The sequence below is a fragment of the Aythya fuligula genome, chromosome Z, assembly GCF_009819795.1.
Source record: "Aythya fuligula isolate bAytFul2 chromosome Z, bAytFul2.pri, whole genome shotgun sequence".
NCBI classification, from domain to species: Eukaryota; Metazoa; Chordata; class Aves; order Anseriformes; family Anatidae; genus Aythya; species Aythya fuligula.
This window is the reverse complement of record NC_045593.1, coordinates 12,273,062-12,297,613: the sequence shown is the minus strand read 5'-3', so window position 1 is coordinate 12,297,613 and position 24,552 is coordinate 12,273,062. Positions and strand designations below refer to the sequence as shown.

The following is a 24,552-nucleotide window of genomic DNA, read 5'->3' as shown; positions in this document are numbered from 1 at the left end:
TCTGAGCTGGCGGTCCTCACAAACACATGGATAACACAACCTCCTTCTTGAGAGCACAACATGCTAAATAACCAGCACAGCAATCCAGCTGAAGCGAGACCTGGCTTGCAAACAAGGAACCTACATTAAGAACAACAAAACCAAAACACCCTGAGCAACTTCAAGTTTACCAGCAAACAACATATGCATTAAGAAGTGGTATTTGCTACTGCAAAAAGAGAGCTGCCCAACACCAAGCCTAGGGCAGCTTTGTTGCTGTACAGCACTTTGCACGCAGAGTCCTGTTTGCAACACCTATTCCAACATAACTGCCAGGGTGCACACCTGCTGCTTGTTGTAATTGTCATCAGACACTGACACACGATGGGAGACAGCTGTGACAAGTCCAGCAAAAAACAAAGAGCAACTGGCTGTTTGTACCAAAACAGGGACATAACTGGGTGGGCAAAAAGAAATTCACAAAAATGCCACCCCTAAGTATGCTTCTACTGTGCCAGTAAGTGCAGTTAACACATGCTCCAAGATAGCTGAAACTTGCAGCCTGCTCAAACAGCTATGTTGTACACAGTGTTCAGATGCCCTTAGTCCCAGACAGAAGGGTTACAGAAAAATATCCAGCTTCCTCACCTGGTAAATACACAGAAAATAGTTCGGTCAATCCATCATACTACAAAGGCCTTTAAAAATCAGCCTCCAAATCAAGTATACATTTACAGATTCAACATCTTCTATGTACGTATTCACAAATCACTGTCTTCAACCAAATCGTCTCTTCTCTCATTAAATGGGTTGTATTCAGAATTATAATTTCAAATCGGACTGCATTGCTATACAATGTTTTTCCCTGTTGTTAACTGCATGTTGACAAGAAGCAACTAAGGCAAAACAACAGAAGAGATGCACTTGCTTCTCCTCACTGACCTACTGTATGGCTTACTGGTTAACTAGGTGCCCATACATGATGCAGTTTACTCTAATTTGAATACGTAGCAACTTGTTTGCAACTGGTGCATGTGAATTCCTGCAAGCAGTGCATTGGTTAGCACTCCATAAGCTCACACGGTTGCTTACTTATATCCCTTTGTTTACCCAAGTCTCAAGTGGTGTGCTTCACTTAGACTTCTGACAGATCTATTAATTATAGATCTGAGATTCACATTGAAAGTGCAAAGTCAATGAGGGGTTGCCATTGTTCCTATTGAATGAAATTATTTCAGATCACAAGCAATCACCCCCTAAAGCAAACTAAAAAAATAATTTAAAAAAGACACCCAGACCCTACAAAGAAGACACTATTGGATAACCCGTCAAACTAAGTATCCTCAACAATTATCTGCGTTTATTTCTATCCTAGACTCAGAGGAAACCCAAGCCTCATGGAAGCCCTGCCATTTGCTTCCATGCAGTCAGCATTCTAGTTTTGGTTCTTGATTCAAAGCTCAGTCAAACAGACTGAAATCTTTCGTCTAACTTCAAAGGGCACTGTTTCAGTCTCTGGATAAGCAGACAGGTTCCCAAAGTTTATGAGATTCCTAGGAGGTTTCCACCACACACAGCAAAGGAAGCTAAGATGAAAGAAAAGCATGCACCTGCGAGCAGAGCAGAATGAGCATGTCAGACACATATGTAAGTACTGGTAACCACATTATTTGCAAAGTTATGAAAACACCCTGGCTTCTGTCATCATCTGTACCATTCCAGTGTTCTGAATAGTTAACCGTATATTCCATCTGAGGTATGTGCAGGCAGCCTATCTGGGGAATGAGACTCCTCAGACAGCTATGCAGCAGTAAATTTAGCTCGAGTTCCAGATTATGTTTTGCAAGTTTTATCACCCACCCAAATCCAAATAGCATCAAGTAGCACTAGTGTTAGGTGCTACACATGAGCAGCACTGAAAGAGGTTCCTACCTCAAAATACTTGAGGGTAAAGTATAAAGTCCATGTAACAAGCAAAATATAGGAAGAGAATAATACTGTTTTAAGAATACACAGAATATCCCAAGTTGGAAGGGGCCCACAAGGATCATGTCCAACTCCTGGCTCCACAAAGGACCACCCAAAAAAAACAGACCATATGTCTGAGAGTGTTGTCCAAATGCTTCTTGAACTCTGGCAGGCTCGGTGCTGTGACCACGGCCCTGGGAAGCCTGTTCCAGTGCCTGACCAGCCTCTCACTGAAGAGTTTTTTTCCTAATAATCAGCCTGAATACAAAATATGAATACAAGCTATGAATCAAAAAGATGAAGACATCCTGCAGCTGTAGTTAAAATTTGACATTCAACCACAATAGCTTTCACCAACACTGTCTACAGTGCTTTTAAAAGCTTAAGTCTACATAACTCTAGATGGTCTAGATCTAGAAACACAACAAAGATAGCTCCTTAAATAGCTTTCCATGTGTCAGAATAACTACACCACTCCAGGCAGCTTCACTACTAACAGTTGGACAAGGATACCATAGCTTTTCCTGAAGCTAACCCTTAAGCTTTTTTTCAGCAGCTGTGAAAAAAAAAAAAAGTAGAGGTATCTTTTTCTAGACTTAAGAGCATTTTGTATCTTCTGTAAGGATCAGCATAAGTGCAAGCTTCCTACATGGTGTGCCAAGATACAAATCCTTATACAGAATCACAAAGCGGCCAAGTTTGGGAGATAATCTTCCCTGCTAAAAGAAGGTTCAACTAGAGTAGGTTGCTCAGAACTTTATAGAATCATGGAACGGCTTGGGTTGGAAGGAACCTTCAAAATCACCCACCTCCAAACACCTGCCACAGGCAGCAACACCTCCCACCAGACCAGGTTGCCCAAAGCCCCATCCAGCCTGGCCTTGGAACACTTCCAGGGATGGGGCAGCCACAGTTACTCTGGGCAGCCTGTTCCAATGCCTCACCAACCTATGAGTGAAGAATTTATTCCTAATAACCAATCTATATCTACCTTCTTTTAGTTCAAAACCATTACTCCTTGTCCTATCACTACATTCCATGATAGAGTCCCTTCCCAGCTTTTCTGTAGGCCCTCTTTAGCTACTAGAAGGCCCAAGGTCTTCCTGGAGCCTACTCTTCTCCAGAATGAAGAACCCCAACAGCCTTGCCCAGTCAGGTTTTGGCTAGTTATACAACCAAGTTGGAGCCAAGTATGTAAGAATGACCACAAATTATTAGCTTTGCATCAATTCACAATTAAGTGATAAATTTAAGTCTGTATTATTTCAAAAGTTCATTAAAGAAATATCATCTGTAAAAGAAAAAAAAGAGCAGTTGTTTATAGAACACCTTTGACGCTGAGCTATAGCATACGTACGCTGTAAGACAGACACTGTGGTACTACAGCATTTTCTCACAAGCCAAAAGACAACTTCCTTTTAGCTTTCAACCTTATATTCATCCCAATTTTGTGTTTTCCTTCTACATAGGTCTACAGTTTTTAAACACTCCCTTAATCACTATAGCTAACACAGAGTGGTGAAACACAAACATCAGCCATCAGTCTCACCTGACACAAAAAATCTTCAGCCCACAGAAGTCCTCCTCACAGCTGTGCTAAAAAAAAAAAAAAAAAAAGCAACTTCCTTATAACAACCACAATGAACTACGATACAGGAAGTCCTCTTCATCACTATTCCCTCTACCTGTCTGCCCAAACCTTGGAGCAAAGAAGGCATCTTCAATGAGGTGCTGGCAGTCCAACTGTCTGAACTGTCCTTAATTACTACATGGTATTTCCTGGGAAGAATGCTATTCTCCTCTACACTTAAGCTTCATGGATCCTTCAGAACATTCATGGCTTGAAACTCAAGGAGATGCAAAAGTGTGGCAAGCCAGGGAACAGAAAAGGACTTAACATGTCTCTAATGCTAGACACAGCTCACATTTGACTACAAGCAAGCAGAACAGCTCCTTGAAGAACAGGACCAGAAAGGGTTGCTGAATAAGGCAAACAATACATGTGTTTCAGTTTGATAAACTTTTTATTTATTTATTTATTTATTTTTAACATTTGCTGTCTGCTTGTACCATTCATAGGCTCTCAAAAGATAAGCATGGAATGAAAAGGCTCAAGTCTCGTCTCCAACAGAATAAGATGTATGTGTGTTTTATTGTTTAGTTAATACTACAGTGCCTATTCTCAGCAAATGTTTTTATACTTAGTAAAGACAAGAGACAACACTTCAGATGAAGACTAGACCACTCATTAAATCCCTTTAAAAGAGTTTTAACTGACAGCTGGACAGATTTTTTTGTTGTTGTTAAAAAAAATCAGACTAGGCACAAATAGTGCCAAAAAGGAAGAGCAAGGATATAGTGTACCACAGTAAGAACGCACAGACAGCTAATTTATCATATTTTTTATTTATTTTACTTTACATTTAAATCTTACTAAAGATAAGCAAATAAATGAAAAAAAATTACAATTGCTTTTTTGCAACTTTTCCAAACACAGGCCTTTGAACTTTTGTGCTTTGTTTAAAGGGACACAAAAGACATGTTTCTACACAACAAAAATTCCTTTCTTGTTACCAATATATTTAAAAATACTATCTTTTTTTTCCCAGTGTGTATATGCCAATTTGCCTTTCTTTTTCCTACCCACCCCCACTTCATGCTGCCTAGTTTTGGTACTTGATCTAGTCTTGAACTGTCAACAAACTGGCTAGTTTCACATTCTAATTCTTCTGCATTGATCTAATAGAGTTTTGTAGATCAATGTCCCAACCACTACAGGGTTTAACTCTAAAACAGCTTTGTAACCGAGGGGGGGAGGCGGGGGGTTGTGTCCATTTCTGCAAAGGCTTTACATGTTCTTTTTAATGAGGAAGCACATGAGAATGGCACATGCAGAACACAGATGCAATGTGTTTAGCTGGCCAAGTGCTGCTCAGGATAGCAGGGCAGAGCAGTGTTTGAGGCCAGCCAGCGACTAACCAATGTTTCTGTTCACACAGCCTACAATATTCCTCCAGCTCCAAATGGAAGAACAAGTGAGGAGGCATCTGGGATAACAAAGTTGAGAGGCCTGAGCAGGCACTTGGGAAAAGATGACACCTTTCCCTTTCCCCAAGCTAAATTTGCACAAGAGTCATCATTTTTGTGTCACTCTGTGCTGCTAAGAATATGACTCTATGGCCAGTAATAATGGGACATACTGTTCCTCATGTAACTTGGGGCACAAACATGGGTGGAGGTAGAAATCAAAAGAAGTGCAGAAGCTGTGTATCGTGTCCTTAGCCAGCCCTGCCGGTTTGATCTGACAGTCCTTCAGCCCCAGCGCTTCTTTCGACTTCAATCACCAGATTTAATAGAGTTCCACTTGACATGCAATGACATTGTGGGGCTACCTAATCAGGGCTGCAGCTGTCCGTGATTGACCCAGCCTGTGGATGAACAATGCATACTTAACAGACAAGGAACCAGCACCATAGCAATAATGAATTTGTAGCTCACAATGACATTTTGTTACAGACTGACAAGGCACAGCTGGGAGCCCAACCAGGATGTTCTCTACTACACTCCTGTCTATAATCCTGTTTTAGGAAATAACTACATGTTTGTTCAGAGTAATCCAACTCCAGCTCAGGCTCCCCTGCCATAATTTCAACCACCACAATACAGTTCTCTTTTGATCTATTTCCCTTTCTTTCTGTCACAACCATTTGGAGATGCTGCAGGCTGTTGCCAGAATGCGATGTGATGAGAAGCCACACGCGACTTCGTGCATTCTGCCACAGCTAGGTGCTTTCCCTTACACAGCTAGCTGATCAGCAGGCATCCCACAAGAGCCCAGTTATTTCTCCATACAGAACAGATACCAAAACGGTAACTCTTACCCAACAGCTTCAACTGTCCCTCCCATCCCTTTCAGATCTTTCCTTTTCCCCTTCTGTTCTTCCCTATCCTTATCTCTAAGTCCTTGCTCACTTCTTTTCTCCATTACGTTTTCCTTCCATCACTAAAAGAGATGCTACATCACTTACATGTCACTTTAGCCCCCTCATAGATGGCTGAAATGCACAAGAATTACTGTTCACATGAATAAAGTAATTTTTTTACTTTAAGTACATTCCTGTTGTCAGTAATGTCAAAGAGACGCTATGTGATGTCAAGATGTTCATACTGAACTGACTGCAACAGGCAGCAGGTCTTACTCTACGTACCATAAGCCTCTGAATGCATTTAACTTATTTTCTGCACAAACATGTAAGTTTTGCCTAGAAGAGCAGGCTGACTAGAGCAGTTGTACTCTGTCCAGAACTGGAGGCATGACGCCAAACAGCTCCCATGCTGAAAATGCGGTGGAAGGTAAAATCCTCAACTCCAGACAGAAGGAGGCAGAAGCAGGAGCCACCACATTTGTTTCAAGAGAGAGGATAAATCCTGCTTTTCCAAGAGGAGGTGGAGGAGAACGTCCAGAGCATTCCAGAAAGTAAGTCTCCTCCTACACACTGTATAGTGGAATCCGAAGATCCAAAGACACTTACACACAAGTTTCAGTAGTTCATTTTCTGAATAACTGGGGAGAGTGATCAGAAAACATTGCTATTCCATTTTATAGCCAGCATGAATTTTGTATGCCTTTTTTTGTAACAATTACCCTGAAAGAAAATAGTATGTGTACACAGGGCAGATAGAGCAATTTTCAACAATCCCATGTTCCTTTTTAGGTCAATTGCAGTTTTCAGTGGACCAAAAAAAAAAAAAAAAAGGCTATTTAAAAGAGATTCTGCTTCATTATTTTTAAAGTTGCCCCACCCGAATTTTGTTCTCCCACACACTCACTCACTCCAGAGCACATGGGAACACAGCAATTTCAGTGGAATGTATCCCAGCAATCTTTCAGTTCCAGACCCCCACATAGCATTTTATACTATAAAAACTGTTGAATAGGAACCTACTAGTTAGAACGCTGGGCATTAAAAAGAAGTGCCAAGCCTTAATTAGCATAGCCTCTAGGTTAAGACTGAGATATTTTATACTACAGCGTACCTAACTGCCTCATTACTTCAAGATTTATGGAACAATGACTACACCACAGGCCAAAACGAAGAAATTTCCATACAAACTGAAAACTTTTCCTCCCTCATTTGATAGCAAAACAAATAGGCACTTCCAGAAATACCAGAAGTTTGAGCTGGCAATTAGCATTGGGAAATCCCAGCCTGTCTTGGCTCTGCTTCTGACAATAGTTACTTTTTCTGCTTAACTGCACAGTCAATTCTAAATTTTAAAGACACTCTAATATTTTAATTATTCAATATTGAAGGTATGCAGAAACAAATCCCAATTCTGATCTTCCACTTGCCCAGTCAACAGGCTAGCAAAAAGAAGAAAATAGCTATGTTGTCAAATCACAAGAAATGTTTTTCAGCTGATCTTCAATACTCACAGCAAACAGCCCTAAAAATTTTCAGTTATTTTCCCCACTGACATAAGTCAGTGTGAAAAAAATCCAATCCATCACAACCTTCACACATCCTTTTTCTAGAAGAATTGTAAATACTGTTAAAAACAAAATCACCTAACAAGGTCATCTAGGTTCCTACAATATCTTAGTATCAAAAAGCAAGATATGTAAATGCAGGTGCCCACAAATTTGGATGAGCATCTTGTCATATTTAAGAAGCAGACAAAACATGTTTAGACAGGTTTGATATCTGTGTACATTTGAAAATCCACCCGGCCCTGATCTGCCTGTTTCAGATTCTAGACTCTTTTGAAGTCAGGCCACAAACTGACTAATTACTACAGAAAACATTCAAATCTCAAATATTAACATCAATTAAGAGGCTCATTTAAACACCTGTAGTACTGGTTTTAATTGGATTATTTCACATTCTACTTCTGCAGACAGAAACACTGAAGAACTTCTGAATTTGTGGTTGAAGACATCTATTCTCCACCATATTCCTACAGTCTATTCCTGCAGATAAAATTCCTACAGGCAGTCCATAAATAAATTCAGGCTCTGAAACAATAGCTCTTGATATCAACACAACTTCTTTAAGTATCATATGCAACAGGTGACTTGCAACAATTAAAATGGCCATCCATTGGTCTGCTTTTAGGTGTTACTACCAACAGTAGATTTTGAGTTTGATAACAAGGAGCAAAGAAGTAAGGAAAGAGCTGAGAAAATATAGCTCCTCAGGCAGAAAAAGAGCCTAGTTCCTTTGTCAAGACATATGTGCAATTTCTGTCATTTTGTCTACAGATAGTTGAAGTATGCACAACCACTACCTACCTTCTAGTCTCAGTGTTTCCTCCCACCTATGCATCCCCTTCAGATTTCTAGACTACATACATCCTGCTGTAACTGTACATCACACTTTGACAATGCTTGTTTGTGACAGGGCTATAAATCTCACTCCTCCACACCAAATACACACGTTCACATGGCAACAGTCACCCTAAGGAAGGATTTCACAGCAATTAAATGTGTCAAGGGAAAAAAGATTCTCCAGTTAATGGAGCTGCCTGTGCACACAGACAGTGAATCAGGCAAAGGAGAGGGGAGCTGAGTAGCAAAAGCAAGAAATGCAAAGCCACAAGAGGACTAATGCTCTCGTCTCTCAGCTGTGGACTACATCAATTCTGCTAAATATCAGAATTAGCAGCCTTTTACTTGTGTGTTCCTGCAACTCCTTTGCTGTCATTCTCAGCCCAGTGCTTTTTAGGCCAATAATCTGAAAACATGATCTGACAACACAGCTAAAACAAGCAAAGAAAGGGAAGTCCTGCTGCTCCTCCTCATTTCACCATTCCTCTTGGGGCTGACCACACAGAGAGACAAAGCAGGGAGTTAACCAACTAATCCAGCTAAAACTAACCCCACAATGTAATTTTCCATCACTTTAGGTTCCTGAACTGACTCACTGTTACCCTCAACAAGGGTCAAACATCCTTAAAAACAGAAGGGCAGAGATAGAAGAGGGAACAGGACCATCTTTTTTGAAGCTGCAAGAGTGGTACAGACATGGCACTAAAGCAAAGCCACACAGCAGAGAGACTTATACCTATGGCTAAGTATCAGCAGTTATGCCCACTTTCAATTCAGCCATTCCAGAGAGCTTTAATATACCATTGAAGTTGCCTACCCGGTCTTTGCTTTAGCATACAGTTTTGTTATCAGACTTACTGCTAGAGAAGTGTTTGAGTAATTCCTGTCTCCCACGCACACCTTAAAGACTTATTCCTACTCCTCCCCTCTTCCTATGTTTTTTTATGTTAACAATGAGGCTAAAAAAAGAGGTACCATTCCTTACCCCAAGACACCTCCAGCTCTACAGAATAAGACATTAAAGATTTCCTCCAGAATGCCATACAGGGGAGGCAGAATGAAAGGAAAAAACAAACAAACAAACAAACAAACAAAGAGGGGGGTTAACAAAAAAAAAAAAAAGTCCCTCTATCCCTGCTGACTTTCCTCTTATCCCCATCCTGAAAGCAGTTACCACATTTTATATAAATTGAGATACAAATAAGACTTAATTCCAATTAAAACCACCTCCTCCCTCCTCCCATATTATAGCTAAGGGCAGCTTCTGGAAACTAAAGAAGAGAAAGATAATTTTCCTTGCTTATCATGCACGAAATACAGAACAGCTCCTGTTGGCTGTTTTGAATTATGCCCTTAAGGTTTGGCTTCAACACTGAGGAAATAAGACTGTCTTGAGTTTAGACTGCTGTGCTCGTAGAGCTACATATCTAAACATTAGGTATCTTAAAAATCCTTTGTGGTCAACTTTGCAAGTTTTTTTTCCAGCCAGTAGACAGCAGTAGTATCAAAACAGCAATTACTTTCAGACCTCCCTTGGTTTTGGGGAGAGGTATGAGTGAGCTGTCAAGGCCAGGCGAGTAAGAAGTGAACCAGTGGAATTTATAACAGTGGGTGGACTAGCTTCAGCAAGATCTAGTTGCATCATGCATGTCACTTAGCCTTTGCTCTAGAGCAGCAGCCCAGCCAACAAGCATAAAAGTGTGAATGAAGTCATCCTAACACACAGGCACACCTAACTTCCATAATACCAAGTGCGCTCATGCGTTAGCCAAGGGACTCCTCTCATTACTCAAGCAGATGCCTAAAGGAAGTTTTACTGGCATAGGTCAACTCAAACTGCAACTGCTGCTACTCTTTCCATCAGTGGTGGCAACTTCTGACCACCAAGTAAGCAACTGAAGACCAAGAGGCATCTGGGGTTAGATAACTGTGCCACTGGCCAAAATGTCCCGGTGAACAGCAAAAGCCAAGTATCTCTTAAACAGTTTAGTGTTTCACTCTGCTCCCAAAGGTTGGTTGACATATTTAGCTTGGTTATAGGAGCTGGCTTTCTTATAAAGGCCTCTTGCTAAAATGAAGGAGTAGAACAACCACCAGAACCGTTGCTACAGTGCCAGCACAGCAGCTGCCTGCACTAGATGCTAACCAGCAGCTCAGAGACTTTGTAAGCTGTAATCAGCACATCTACAGATCATGGCACAACATTTCTTCCTTCTTCCCAGCTACTGAAGCTCATTACAAGCTGAGACCACTAGACTAGAGAGACCACTCTAACACTGTGCCACAAGACCATCTTTACATCAAAGTACTGCTTGTACTGCTCCCAAGTGCAGTGTGTGATGAATATCAAAACTTCTAAAGAAGCTACACTTTCAAATCTAATGTATATTCATCAAACTTGGCTGCTCTAAGATCCTGTGGGAATCTGGCAACAACAAGCACCACATCATTTCTCTCAAAGCAGCACGCAAGTTGCAGAAGGATGAAACATAACATTCTTTGTGGATCATGGAGGTGTTTTTTTGTTGTTGTTGTTTGGTTGTGGGTTTTTTTATTTGGTTGTTTTTTTAAATTCCACACAATATCAGGAAAGTCAATTAAATCCAAAGTCACCCACATCACTGACTGCTCACTGCACTATCGTGTGAGCATCAACATTAGTGCATAGCAAGAAGCTAGAATGAGTAGCAGCAATAAAAGAAAGCGAAGGACAGGGCCAGACTGCAGCACTCCCACTGCTCCAAGGGAAGTACACTTGCTGTACAATTTCAAGCTTGGGTCCACCTGATACTACCCTTAGCAAGAGACAATATGTAATATGCAGGATAATGTCTCTCTAAATGCAGCTGTGAAGAGTGTTCTGTAGAACCTCCGTATTTATGCCTGCTGCCCTCACTGATCAAGCCTTGTATCCACCTCTCCTGTCACACTGGAACTGATAAGCCACATCTCGCCCTAATTGTACAGCTGGTTCCCGTATTCTTGCTGACAAAGAAACCCCGACACAGGCTGAGGAGACCTTTTGTTAAGTGCTGAAACACCACACTGATAAGAATGATGATATGTTTAGACAGAAATATGATTGGGCAGTAAAGTCCTTACTAGGCGTAATCCTGTACCTGGAACCAAGTTTCAGTCCAGGCATCAGCACAATCTAACAGAAGTTCTGCAGACCCTATCTGTACATGCTTGATTCAATTATTCCAAAAAGGGAGAAAGGTAGTGAAATACCATTACTTTGCATAACAGAGACTTGCACTCCGAAATAGAAACAGCCTACTACATGCTGTACTCAGCTGTTGCCTTTGTGCTTGGAAAAAAAGCTGTTATTCTCTGTAATTCATTAACCTACAACCTTATCAAGGTGGGAGTGAAGAACTTGTTTCCAGCATGGAAACCAGCAATCAAACCGAGCAGAAATACTTACGTCACTCTTCCTGAACTTTGCTTTTAAGCTCTTCATGCTGATCACATTCAACCTTCCAAATCTTTGAGAAGCTTTTTATCCTTCTTCAATATCTAAACAAACAACAACAAAAAAGAGAGAAATAAGATTCCAACTTGATACCTTTCAGTTCATTGGCAGCCAAGTCTGAATTGAATTTGCATACGTATATCACCCTTTGAGGGTTTAGCCCTCAAGCTCTAAAAAAGATTAACAGCCAGCTAAGAGAAGTGTTCTGTATTTCCAAACTTAAAAGCAAGCCTAAGTCTGATCACAGAAGAACATAGGAGGCCTTTGCCAAAAACACAAATGTGTATCACATTATTACTTCCTACCTATCACTATAAGTACATCACTCACACATTCATACACGTAGCATCTCTCTCTGCCCACATCCAATTTTAACATTAATGTCAAAGCAGCCATTTTTAAAGAAGAAAAAGCAGAAAGTTATATGTACAGCCATTCAATTAAAACCTCACTATCCTACAACTGTGCATCTGTATTGTACAAAGTACTACGCATATTGCCAAGGCAGTACATGCACAAATTTCACCACTAACCAATTCAGAAGTACACCAAAACCATGCATGACACGTATTAGTTAGGTCAATGCAATGTAGCAGGTAGAACCATCTAAGCAAGAGGGGTCATCACTGGAAGAACTGTTTCATACTTTTCCCCAAAAGAAACTGTAAGTTTATTCTTGCAATCATAGCTATTTTAATTTGACAATGCACTATCGATTACAAACAGTCATATTCCTCCTTCCTCTCTTTCAAATGAAGAAAAGCAGCAGTAACACAAACATCTACGTCCAGCATTACAGACAAGCTGCGAGCTTTTACAGGGAAATGGGGAAATAGCATCTATAGCAAAGTTTCCTACAGCAAGCTACAATATACAATAATCAAAGATAAATGTAAATGGGGAAAACATAATACAGCAGCATGGCAACGTGTTTATTCATAGATGACAGTAGAAAAGCTTAATGAAACAGCACCATACTTGTGGACTGGACAAAGCCACCTGTACAAAAAATATTCCAGCTTTCTTGTTCTACAGTATGCTCACTGGAATAGTCCTCATCTACATATTTTAGCTGCTCTACAAATTCCTGCTGAAAGAAAAGTTTAAAGTGAAGGGTGTTCAGCTGTATAAACTTCCTCCCTCCACCCTGGAAAAGAAAAAAAGGAGAAAAATATTACTAGTCTAGCCAAATAAATAACTGAAAAGAAGACTGGAACATAAATCCAAACAGGTCATGGTGGGTCACTAATGTTTTGCATTACTCTTCAGAAACAGCAGATTACAGTTTGATTGGCAAAGAGAGATTCAATTATTCCATAAGAGAAAGTCCCTTATTATGAAGAAAGTTGCTACATTCTATATGATTCCTCTACTATGAGAGAGTTTCAAAATGTAACTATGCAGTAAGATCTTTATAGAGTATATAAAAATGCTCCCACAGAACAGAACGCAGAGCACCATCCAGGAAGAGGAATTAGCACTAAGTAAACATGTCACTTTGTTCAAACCCATATTTAATTGGCAGCCATTTAAGACACACACAAGTACATTTCTTAAAAAAAGAATAAACAAAACAAACAAAATCCCATACACTGCAGATACACAAATACATTTCCCACAGACCTCCAACAGGTAATTTGGATGGGATAATTCTGTAGGCTGTTAAAATATCATTAACTCTAATTATATGACTCTAAGTCTAATTAAATAATCATCCTAAAGTCATGTCAGATTCCTGACTGCTTCCACGTAATACAAACGTTGGGTTTTACTCTAAGTTCTTGCTGTTCATCTCAAGGTACAGGACCTCAGAGAATGAGATTGTGGCATTGTGTTTAAATCCTTATCGTGCAAGGGGGAAAACAACTGCAGAAGCTTTTCACTCCCTGCCTTAAGTGACAATTTCTTTGCTTTCTCCTGGGCTGAATGAACTAAAAAATTGGAAGCTCTGAAAAAGCAAAAAGAAAGAATTATTTTAGATTGCTCTGATAGAAGCAGAACGCTGTATTTCTGCTACACCTATTCAAACTTTGAAGAAAGTGTGAAACTGCAGACCAGCTGTCATAACCTGCAGTGGAAATGAGCCTGAACCTCAGCAAGAGCCCAATAATCTCCTAACTCATCCTCTAGCAACACCAAGGATAATGAGACTTGCAAAGACCAGAAATGCCACAGTATGGACAAGACAAATGCCATTACATTTATCTAGCTTTCTTTATATACCACACCAGCAAAAGTTTTTTGGGGAAAAAAGATTTAAAAGAACTTTAAGCTGAGAAACATCACACAGTATCCTACATAATCCAAATTTAACACATCTTTTTAGAATTAGAAGGTAAACAAAAAGGTATCCAGTTTAAATAGCCTATTTATTAAGGTAAAAACAAAGTTTTTGCATGGGGAATTAAAATCATGAAGTCTTTCCTCACAGACAGATTGCCAAAGAATTGCCTGCTATAGGTCATCTTTCCCCTTCCCACCCCCGACAGCATTTTTGGCTCCCACGAACGAAATATTTGTTATAGCTCCCATGGAAATGAAGTACTAAAGTACAGGGCTATGGGAAAGATGGCAAATCCTTGTAGGTATACGCATGGAAGAGCTGCAAAGCTGAACTCTCTTCTGCGAGGAACCTGTAGCAGTCTAACAAGCTTTGCAAGCACTCCCAGTATGCTACTTTTCCCAGTTTCAGGAAGGAAGAAGGGAGGTGAGCTGTGTTTCTGCTAGAAGCCAACTTATTTTTTCCCACAGGATACTTCACTTCTTGCGTAAGTGCATTTTATACATTAAATTTGAAACTTATATCCACAGCATAATTAAAAAAGCATGCACAAGCACACAAAAACAGCATTCCTAAGTTTAGTGTGTGTCACATCTGTATTTTTTCCATAAAAGATAGTTAAACACAAACATTAAGATTACAGCTCATGTATCATAATGCCCATAATCCCTCAGCTGTAGAGATAAAAACCCATGAAACAGTGAGGGCTGTCTTTTCTTGGCGCAGTTTAAAGGAGGAAGTCACCTCTCAAAGGGTGTAATTATTGGAACTGATGCAAAAAGAGGTCAACATTCTGATTCAGCAGAGCTTTATGACAACTGCTCGTTTGCCAGAGGGGGGATAAAGGAAGCACCGTTAATAAACTCCTGTTTTACAAGACAGGAAACGACAACTAGAAATTCACTATGGAGAATCAAGACATTTCAAAACAATTTCTGCAATGAATCACAGGTATTAACAAGAAGCAAGTTCTACCTATGGCGGCATTTCTCCCTTTTCAAAACAAATGTGGTAATAAATCCTCAGGGCTGTCATTTTGAAGCTGCAGAAAGTTTTGCAGTAGAGAATTGCTTAACTCCAGAGATTCTCAACAGCTAATGCTGATCACATGTTTTTAAACACTATCTCCAAAATTAAATATCTGGTCCTCTATCTCATCTTCCTTTAGCTTAATATTAATAGCTTTCAGGAAGACAAGCCACAGAAAACATCTTTAGGTTGGTGGTAAACCTATCTAGTTAAAAACAAGAGACATTGAAGTGGCAGTGATCTTCAGCCTCAATAATTTCATTGAAACTGTGTTTTAAAAGACAATAGACTCATCGGGTTTAAATGTAGGAAGCAGATTAAGATAATCTCCCCTACTGATTCACAGTAAGATTTGGGCAAACCACAGTAAACAACCATACTGACATTTTTTTCCCCCTTTCACTAGTTCACAGCAAAACCAGAGCAGGGCCCTTCCTGTGATGTTACTATTAACTCCTTGAATGGCCAAAGATCCACTGAAGCAACAGTAAAACAGCCTTAGGATATTCAGTGCTTACTGTTCATGGCAATGACTGCTACCCTTTAATAATTAGAACATGCTGAATTTAATTAATTTTAGGTGTCAAAAGTCCTGCATCTCTTTCAGAACACAATGACAAGCCTCCGTGTCTGGCAATGCTCTTCTGCAGCAAAGCATCGTTTATAATGTCAACTAATTTCCCGTTCCACTCCCAAAAATATGTATTTTTCCCCTACCATTATTAGGCTACAGAAAAGAACTAGAGACTCCATACAAGGTTTGGTAACATAAGGAGAAACCAATATATATATGAAAAAAATGGTCTCAGAGAGTACCATTGCTATCGCACATTCACATCTCCTTTGTGTGAATACACCTCCTCTCTCAGGAGAAAGTAAGAGGTCCCAGCAATCACTTCTGCCTTGTACTCCAGCACCTCAACTTCATTTATTCTCTGGATGGCCATCATTTTTCCAAAACACAAGCCCTGCTCTGCCCCAGGAGAACAAGCCTTGGTAGCAGCCAGGTCTGCATGGCCACCAGAAGCATCCACAGCACTAGCTTTTCTTGTGCTGCCCACCTTCAGTACCCAACCCATCAAGTGCTTCACATGCTTCAGCTACCCTGACCTACAAACCAATACCAAGAACGTGCCCAAAAACAAGCTTCTCCTTAGCACTGGCAAAGCCCTCTGCACAACCTGGAGGCATTAGCCACTACCCAGCCTCTTCAGTTTGCACATGACTACAGGCAAGTCCATATTGTGCTACAAATATCCACCCAGCACTTCATCTTGGACCACCTTCTCGTTTCCATCCAGCTGAGAGTATTTCTCTCTCCACTTCTCAGGCCAAAGCAGGGAAGCATGTACAATCTGACCAAAAGCAATGGGAACATTTCCCCACTCTTTATCAGCACAACTCAGTTTTTCCATCTGGAGTAATCCGTCCTCCTCTTCCTCCTCCTATCATAAGAAAAGTCAAATGGAACTTAATGTCACCTATAAAGACAAATAATTCTTGGCTTGGTTAATCTATTATTACTTACCAATGAAAACACACTGAAAAATGCACTGAGAAGCCCAAGTACTACACAAGATTGGGAGTGATTTATATACAGTTAATCCCACTCCAAACAGAATCAGACATCAGAGATAGGAAGGGCCTTGAGTAACTTAGTACTATCCCTCTATCTGTTCACAAATCACTGGCAAAGATGTGCTGAACTGTACAAATTTAAGCATTTGAGCCCAGAAGTTATCGCTCCATAGATATTGCATCACTAACAAATGCAGTTATTGCTCCTCCCTCCAGAATGCTTTGAATCAGCTTTCTACTCTTACATGTCCTTCTGATACTCAAAATTTGCAAATATTTTACTTCATTTCTAATGTTTTCAGCTAAAGCAATATCAGCCTTCGGGGACGTAGTACAAGAAATACAATTGTTAGAGTGTGTCCAGAGGGGGGTCACAAAGATAATCATGGGGCTGGAGAACCTCTTCTACGAAGAGAGGCTGAGAGAGATGGGGACATTCAGCCTACCCAAGACAAGGCTCCGGGGTGATCCCATTGCTACCCTTCAGTACTTGAAGGGGACTTACAAAAAAGATGGAGAGCGACTCTTTGCTCAATCAGATAATGACAGGAATAGGGGGAATGGTTTTAAACTAAAAGAGGGGAGATGTAGACTAGAGGCAAGGAGGAAATTCTTCACTCAGAGGGTGGTGAGGCACTGGAACAGGTTGTCCAGAGAGGTTGTGAATGCCCCACCCCTGGGGGTGTTCAAGACCAGGCTAGGTGCTCAGGATCAAGCCCTGAGCAACCTGAGCTAGTGGGTGGTGTCCCTACCTGTGGCAGGAGGGTTGGAATTAATGATCTTTGAGAACCCTCCCAACCCAAACTATTCTACGATTCCATGAATAAAAACCAATGCACAACTGTCAATGTGGGGATGTGTGCAATTTGTTAAACAGTGCTTTCTCCTAGTTCTAGATGACTAGGAGAAAGTTCAAATCAATAAGGCCTTAGACACAGTGAGTTACACAGGAGAAGATTAGAGAAAAATCATCAAAATGTGACATTGCTCTGATTTGTTTACTTGGCATATAAGACAGCACTCCAGGCAAAATCCTAGCTCAAGAGAAGTCCAAGCAAATTTGTCATTCACTCATTACACTACAACTTTACTCTGTACTTACTCCAATTCTTTTGTCTTGAAGTATCTGTCAACACACATGCAGCTCACAGTAAGAGACAAGATTTGCTGCATGAGCTGGCACATACTGCTGTCCTTCTCCGCTTTCATTTTCCCCACCTCTAAAACAAAAAGTCCCCCTCTACCTTGTGTGCCCCTCTATTTTAAGACCACATTCTCTGGGTTCATCATACACAAGATACATCGCAGTCCTGACAACTTTTCCCATGTTCAATGCTTAGTCCAACAAGGCTAGATTGGAACCGAAACACATGGCTACAAACAGAAATAGAGAAAAATGATGCAGAGTTCCACTTGCTCAATGCCAGTTATTTAAATGTGAAACCCACATGGATAACAACAGCTAGTACTTGTTTGTACTTACTCACTTCCTAGCATTCTGCATCAATAAACAACTAAGTGCTGCTCAGAACCAGCAAACAATGAGAATCTGCACAGATGCAACCTTAAATCTAAAAAGAGACAGATTCATCAATGTATAGATGAATATTCTGAAATAGCATCAAGGCAGAGCAGACTCCTACTGGGCAGGATACAGAAGAACTGGAACATCAATTTAACACCTGCCAAGCCCCACTCCCCATAAGTTCTGCCCTTATACTTTTGAAGGGTCTTGGAAGAGTATCCTGCTGAAAACTTCCCTAATGCAGAAATGTTCAGAGACGGTGCTAATAACAACTCTCCTATTCTGCTTCCAAGTTTTTGGGTGGGAAAAATATTTTAGCTGATGAAAGTGCAGAGTATTTTTAAACGTTACCTGAAAAAGAGAATTGGGTGTGTTTAGAAATCAAAAATTAAGTACATCCACACCGCACAAAATGTATTAGGAATTCAGATTTTTTCTATTATGGAAGAGTACCAATGCTATAAACAAGCAGAAGATCAGCGCCTGCATCTTAGTGATAATCAAATGAGTTTTATCTGATTTCATTTTGGCTGGTAAAACCTACATTCAATAGTAGCCACACTGCTAGACAAATAGTGGAGGAGATGCAGTGTTCGTGATACTCTCCCATGTTTCAGAGATCTGTGAATCTCTAGAACGTCCTCAGAGTTACCCTGGTGGGAACTCAAGTCCTTGCAAACAAGGTTCTCAAAAATCACTCAGGCACCAAACTGCCCAGAGACTTTTCAGGCTGCCCCAGTGCTGCTGGGAATCGGACGTAGGCCATTGTTTCTGCATGCCCATCTGCAATAGCCCACAGCCACTTGCTGACACTCAGCAGTTATAAGGAAAGAAGTGGGAAGGCCTCATCTCCTTCTAGAGTCCTACAGAGTCACAGACTGACCTACATCGAAGTTCTTTTTCTTTGTAGTGACTGGATAAACTTTGCTCTCCCCTTTACCCAATTCCCTATAGACTCAAGTGGAAAATAAACACAAAAACCCTCCACACATTTTCTTTTACAGAATTTTGAATATGAACAAAGGCTTCAAAAAAAAAAAAAAAAACAAAAAAAAACAAAAAAAACACTATGGCAGCTTTAGGAAGTTTGGGCAAGTTATGAGCGCATTCACCTAAAATGCAAGACCTGCTCTACAGAGGAAAGACGTGAGTGAAGATCTAACACTGCCCAGGCAAATGCACTAACCATCAGGCTGCTGGCTCTCCCCTCCAGAAGTGATCACACCAACTAGCACAAGGCCACCAAGATGACGAAGGGACTGCAGCACCTCTGAGGAGAGGCTGAGAGAGTTGCTCAGCCTGGAGAAAAGGACGCTCAGGTGGGATCTCATCAATGTCTACAAATACCTGAGATGAGGGTGCAAAGGGGATAGAGCCAGTCTCTTTTCAGTGGTGCCCAGTGTCAGGACAAGAGGCAATGGGCACAAACTGGAGCACAGGAGGTTCCCTCTGAGCACGAGGAAGCACTTCTGTGCAGTGCAGGTGATGGAGCACTGGGATGTGTGGCCCAAAGAGGCTGTGGGGTCTCTCTCCCTGGAGATCTTCAGAAGCTGCCTGGACACAGTCCTGGGCATCCTATTCTGGTGTGTCCCTGCTTGAGCAGGAGGTTGGACCAGATGGACCCAGAGGCACCCTCCAACCTCAACCACTCTGTGATTCTGTGACCGCCACCATCACCTCCAGGCATTACTGGCAATCCTGGTCTGGATCTCAAGATGAGGGAAAGATGCTTTCTCTCATTGCTATGGTCTTCTGATTCAGCAGTCCTCTGAAGGTGCCTAGACTAGCTTTTTTCCTTAAATACCTGTGGAGATCTTCAGTTGCTTCCATGCCTTACCAGCCTCATATCTGTCAGTGCGACAGTGCCAAGCTTTGCTATAACATATTACCTGAATCACAGCTATTTACACTCTCTCTTCTACACCCTGAAACTGCATTACTAGGTGACCCTCAAGACATAAGGAGCAGCAAGACCAACAACTCCCAAAGCAATCCCCAAGCTACCTTGCATGCAGAGCTATCACCTGCACCCATGCATTCACAGGCACTTAGACAGCAGCCCCAAGGAACAAGTTAGAGGGACTAGGCTTCCCAGATATGCGGGAAGTAAAGGTATGCAAATCCCCAACCCCAAAAGATGTAATGGACTGCTCTGCTCCCACCTACCACTCAGCTAATGGAAGCTGCCTGGGATTTTCAGTAGTCTACTATTTCTGCCACTAAGCAAGGCACCGAGCCTTGAATTGATTTGTTCTAATTTTGCTTGTTTTTCCTCTATAGCTATTTCAAGTATTATCCCTACGCAAAAAGGACCAGCCCACAAGCAGCTCTCAAAAGGCATGTGATTAGGGTATTGTTGCAGTAGGATTTACAAATTGCCAACGTCTCACACAAGAAGTTAGCTTTTGTGGTCTCCTGGCACTGCTTCTCCATTAAGAAAGGCATAAACTCCCTATTAGAGAGGGAGTGAAAGAAAAGCAACGTAATGGGGAAGAGTACAAAATAAAAATAAAGATGAGGCAAGTGAGTAAACCCTCCTGCAAAATGCTTACATCCCTCTGAGAGACTGGCAGCCTCCTGCCTCGTCTCTTCTCCACTTGATGCGATCCATTTCTTGGTTCAGGGAAGGAGAGGGGAGGAGATAGCGCTTTACTGCTTCGCTAGCAGATGTGCTCTTGGAAGAGGGAAGAGAATAGCACAGAGCCAATATTTTTAGAGATTGGAGGGATGGACATCTGCTACTGCATAGTGACTTATTGGCACTGAGCTTGGCCTGAACTCAAGAGAACCCTGATCTCATATCCAGCCTCTTTCTACTCAAATGCTCTTTTACTCCGGTTCATACGGCTCTTATGCAATTCTGCTATTAGTAAATAAAATCTCATTGACAGCTTTCCATGAGTGTCCCGCGAAAAGAGCCAAGCAGGTCATTGACAGATATTTACTAGCTTCATGTACTCCTAGTTAATCTGGGACATCAGACGGCCCTTCTAAGATGACATATGCGTATTTTTTGGCATTCCTTTTTTTTTTTTTAACTTGAAATAAAACAAGCTAATCTTAAACTTGCTGGCATACACGGAAACAAAAAAAAAAAAAAAATCAGCTTCTGCAGAAGTAGCACTCACTCCAGCTCGGCTGCGTTTCGCACCGGATCTGTAAGGAGTGCGCTCACGCTCCCTCCAGAAACAAACAGGGGACTTTGCTGAGATCCCGCAGCGCTGATACAGCGGGATGTCGCCGCACTTTTCACGGTCTCAGGGAAACTTGAGGCTGTCACAAGGAGCCATGGCAGCCTGTGGAAGGCTTTGGCTGCCAAGCGCCGTGCAGGAGAAAAGCAGATCCCTCCTGTGCTGCTGAGACTTAGCAGCGCAGGGCTCTTGCTTAAACTTGACGCGACCCCTCGCGCAGCCTGCCTGCGTTTTAATTACATTTATTTTAATTTAATTACCGTCGTTTCGGAGCAGACACAGGGACCCTCCCCCCGCCCTCCTTGAGCCCCACGCCACCACCCGAGCGCGGATCCCGGTGGGGAGCGAGGCGGTAACAGGGGACCAAAGGGGCTCCAGTAATATTAAAATAATAATAATAAATAAAACTAAAGCCCCAGGGGGAAACCACCCGGCGCAGGAGCCGCCACAAGCCCGTCCCCGGGGCCACCGCTTTGTTCCACCGAAGGGACCCGCGCAGACGGCGCTGGCAAGCAGCTGTCACCCCCGCCAGCCCCCGGGGAAACGCAGAAATACCCAAAAGGATGTATTTTATCTATATATAAAAAAAAAAAAAAAAAGAAAAGAAAAAGACAAAAACGGAGCAGCCCCGCGGCGGCGACTCACGGGCTGCTCGCTCCCCGCACCGTGCAAACGGGGCTCTCCGGGGGCGAGAAGGGAGAAGTTTCCTCCTGTTGCGCCGAGCTGGCGGCTTCTCCCCTCCGGAGCAGCTCCGGAGCAGCTCCTTCCCTGCGTCCTTCCTCCTCCTCCTCCTCCTCCGCCAGCAGCAGCAGCAGCCCGGGGCGGCGGGGGCAGGTGGGAGCCGCACACAAAGCCCCGATTCACGCCGTGCGGGCGTGCACAACCTCCCCCTCCTCCTCCTCCGAGCCTCAGCTCACCGCATGGAGCCGCAGCAGCAGCAGCCGCCTCCCGCTCCGCTCCGCTCCGGTCCCGGTCCCGCTCCGGCTCCGCTCCGGTCCCGCTCCGGTTCCCGGCACTGCGAAGGGCGGAGCGGCGCCGCCGCGCGCCCCGGGACACCCGCGCGCGCGTCACGTGGCGGCGGCGCGCGGAGCCCGCCCGGCCGTTGCGCGGCAGCGCCCCCGCGACCGTTAGCGCTGAGGAGGGGGCTGAGGAGCGGGGGGCGGCGCGCTGCCGTGCCCACCGCCGCCCCCTCTGCTCCCGTCCCTCGAATTAACCTTTCTCTGGGCTTAGAAAATGACAAGTCTGAGCCGAGGTAGTGATTCACTGGACGCGGTCCAAAAAGTAGCTTTCCTCCTCTCACGGCTGCGCCTCGTCCGATGGCAAGCCGCTGTCCCACCTCCGCACCTCACCGCAAACGCCGCAGTTGCCTTCCAGACCCCGTGGAGTGAAGTCTGGACACTTTGTCAACAAATTTACCCCTTAACATTGGTGAGCCTCCACCACAGGAGTCCACCGCTCTTAGCCAACTTCCCACCTCACGGGGTTGGAGAACTGGAGAACGTCAGCTGGTCCCACTCGCCACAACCACGCTCCCCACCTCAGAAGGCCCCCTATAATCTCTTAATCTTTTCTGTTCCCAGCCATATCCACACATGAAGTGGCAAACAGTAAAGGGGAGGAAGTAAGCACTTGAAAACTTTAGGTCATTATTGTAATAGTGGCAAGTATTATTGAATAAATACACTCGGTTATCGCCAGAAGCATACTTTCCTCTCTTAACACGCAGTCCTTACCTCAGCCAATTTATTCTGCATGTGTTTTACCTTTGAGAGCAGACGTAATCGTGCCGGCCCGGTTACCTCTCCTTTTTCTTGTAAAGAAACACCAATGTTAATCTAATATAGTTAATGCTGAAAATTTAATTTGCACAGAAAAAAAAAAGTAAATAGGAAAATTAAACTTCTCCAACAATACCATCTCAGCAGCTACAAAACTTGCTGTGATTATTGTGCAATTGTTTTTAATTCCGGTTATTTTTAAAAGCAAAATACACGTGTACAATATGGTTAGAAAATACCCTGCCTGCTTCTTCAAACACCAGCAAAATTACATGTAATTGTGCGTGACCAATATGAAAATGATGTAATATGCAAGTATAATCTCTTACATTCTGAGTAGTTTGACCATTATGAAGTTTTACCTGCTTTCATAATGCCAGAATATCATGAAGATGGTTTTTCAGTATGTTTGCATAGGATGGTCACATACAACACCTTAATAACAGGTAATATATTTTGGCTATGGTGTGATAAAACATTCATTTCTTGAGGATTGGGAAATACAGTATTTACTAGTTCCCAGAGAAGTGTTTTTCACCGTCTCATAAACTGTGGTCCAGGATAAAGGCTTTGGGCTTTGTAGTGGCAGCTAGCTTAAATTTGTTAAACCAGACTGATGCCTTACAGGTCCTGACTGCCCTCTAGGTTAGTCTCCTTTAATGGAAGACTGTGCTTTCATCTTTTCTTCTCTGAGCTCCCTTTTGGGTTCCTCTCCAAGGGCAGGGCACTGCCTCTGGTTCAAAACACTCCTGTGTAATTTTGTGCCTCTTCAGGCAGAGCGCAAGACTGGGAGTCAGGAGATCTCATGCATAAAGCTCTGGGGTAGCCACCTGTGCCACTACTATCTATCTACTGGGTGAGAACCATTCTTTGAAACCTGTAGTTAACAAATGCTACCTGTGAGCTAACAAAAGTTGTTAGTAAAATGGAGATAATCTAATCTGCAAGAGGCGGAAGGTGGAGCATATCCAACACACAAAAACAAAGTCAAAATGAAAGTATTAGCATGTCAGCTGTGTGACGTGCCTGTCCCATCTCCCTCCAACCCTTTGTACCACAGGCATGCAAAGAGGGTGGGAGAGGAAGAGAATATTGTCTTCTGCTCAGCCTCTCCTGGAAAAGCTGGGGTGCTTGCTGCCAGTTGTGACTTGGCGCTGCTGCCCACCACAGTGAGGGTGTAATGAAACCACCTGTGCTTTCCTTGCTGCTTCTCCAGAAGGGAAAGGCCTGGAAGTGGCTTAAAGATGTCTTCAATCACACCTTATCACTCTACTGCCTTGATAGCATCTGCTAATTATCTTACTTGGCATTGTTAATTTTTTTTGCTGCTTCTGGCTACTGCCTTCTGTAGAACACAAAGTGCCAGCCACATCTCCGCTTAGAAATCATTTGCAAAGGAAATCATGCTCCTGAACAGGTT

The 24,552-nt window shown here is 42.5% G+C and overlaps 1 protein-coding gene across 4 annotated transcripts in view; it reads right to left on the bottom strand.

The window, feature by feature from the left end:
- RAI14 (retinoic acid induced 14) overlaps nucleotides 1–22,336 on the bottom strand; it is an 85,878-nt gene extending 63,542 nt beyond the window's left edge. For 2 of the 4 annotated variants that reach the window (XM_032205673.1, XM_032205676.1), the window contains exons 1-2: nucleotides 22,272–22,336; nucleotides 11,703–11,794 (exon numbers count right to left, since the gene is read on the bottom strand). In XM_032205673.1, coding sequence (XP_032061564.1) covers nucleotides 11,703–11,738 — 36 coding nt within the window. In that variant the 5' untranslated portion in view covers nucleotides 11,739–11,794; nucleotides 22,272–22,336. Of the gene's footprint in view, nucleotides 1–11,702; nucleotides 11,795–21,999; nucleotides 22,083–22,271 lie in introns of those variants that run through there. The other 2 variants (XM_032205674.1, XM_032205675.1) reach the window with 2 other exon arrangements.
- Nucleotides 22,337–24,552: the final 2,216 nt, after the last annotated feature.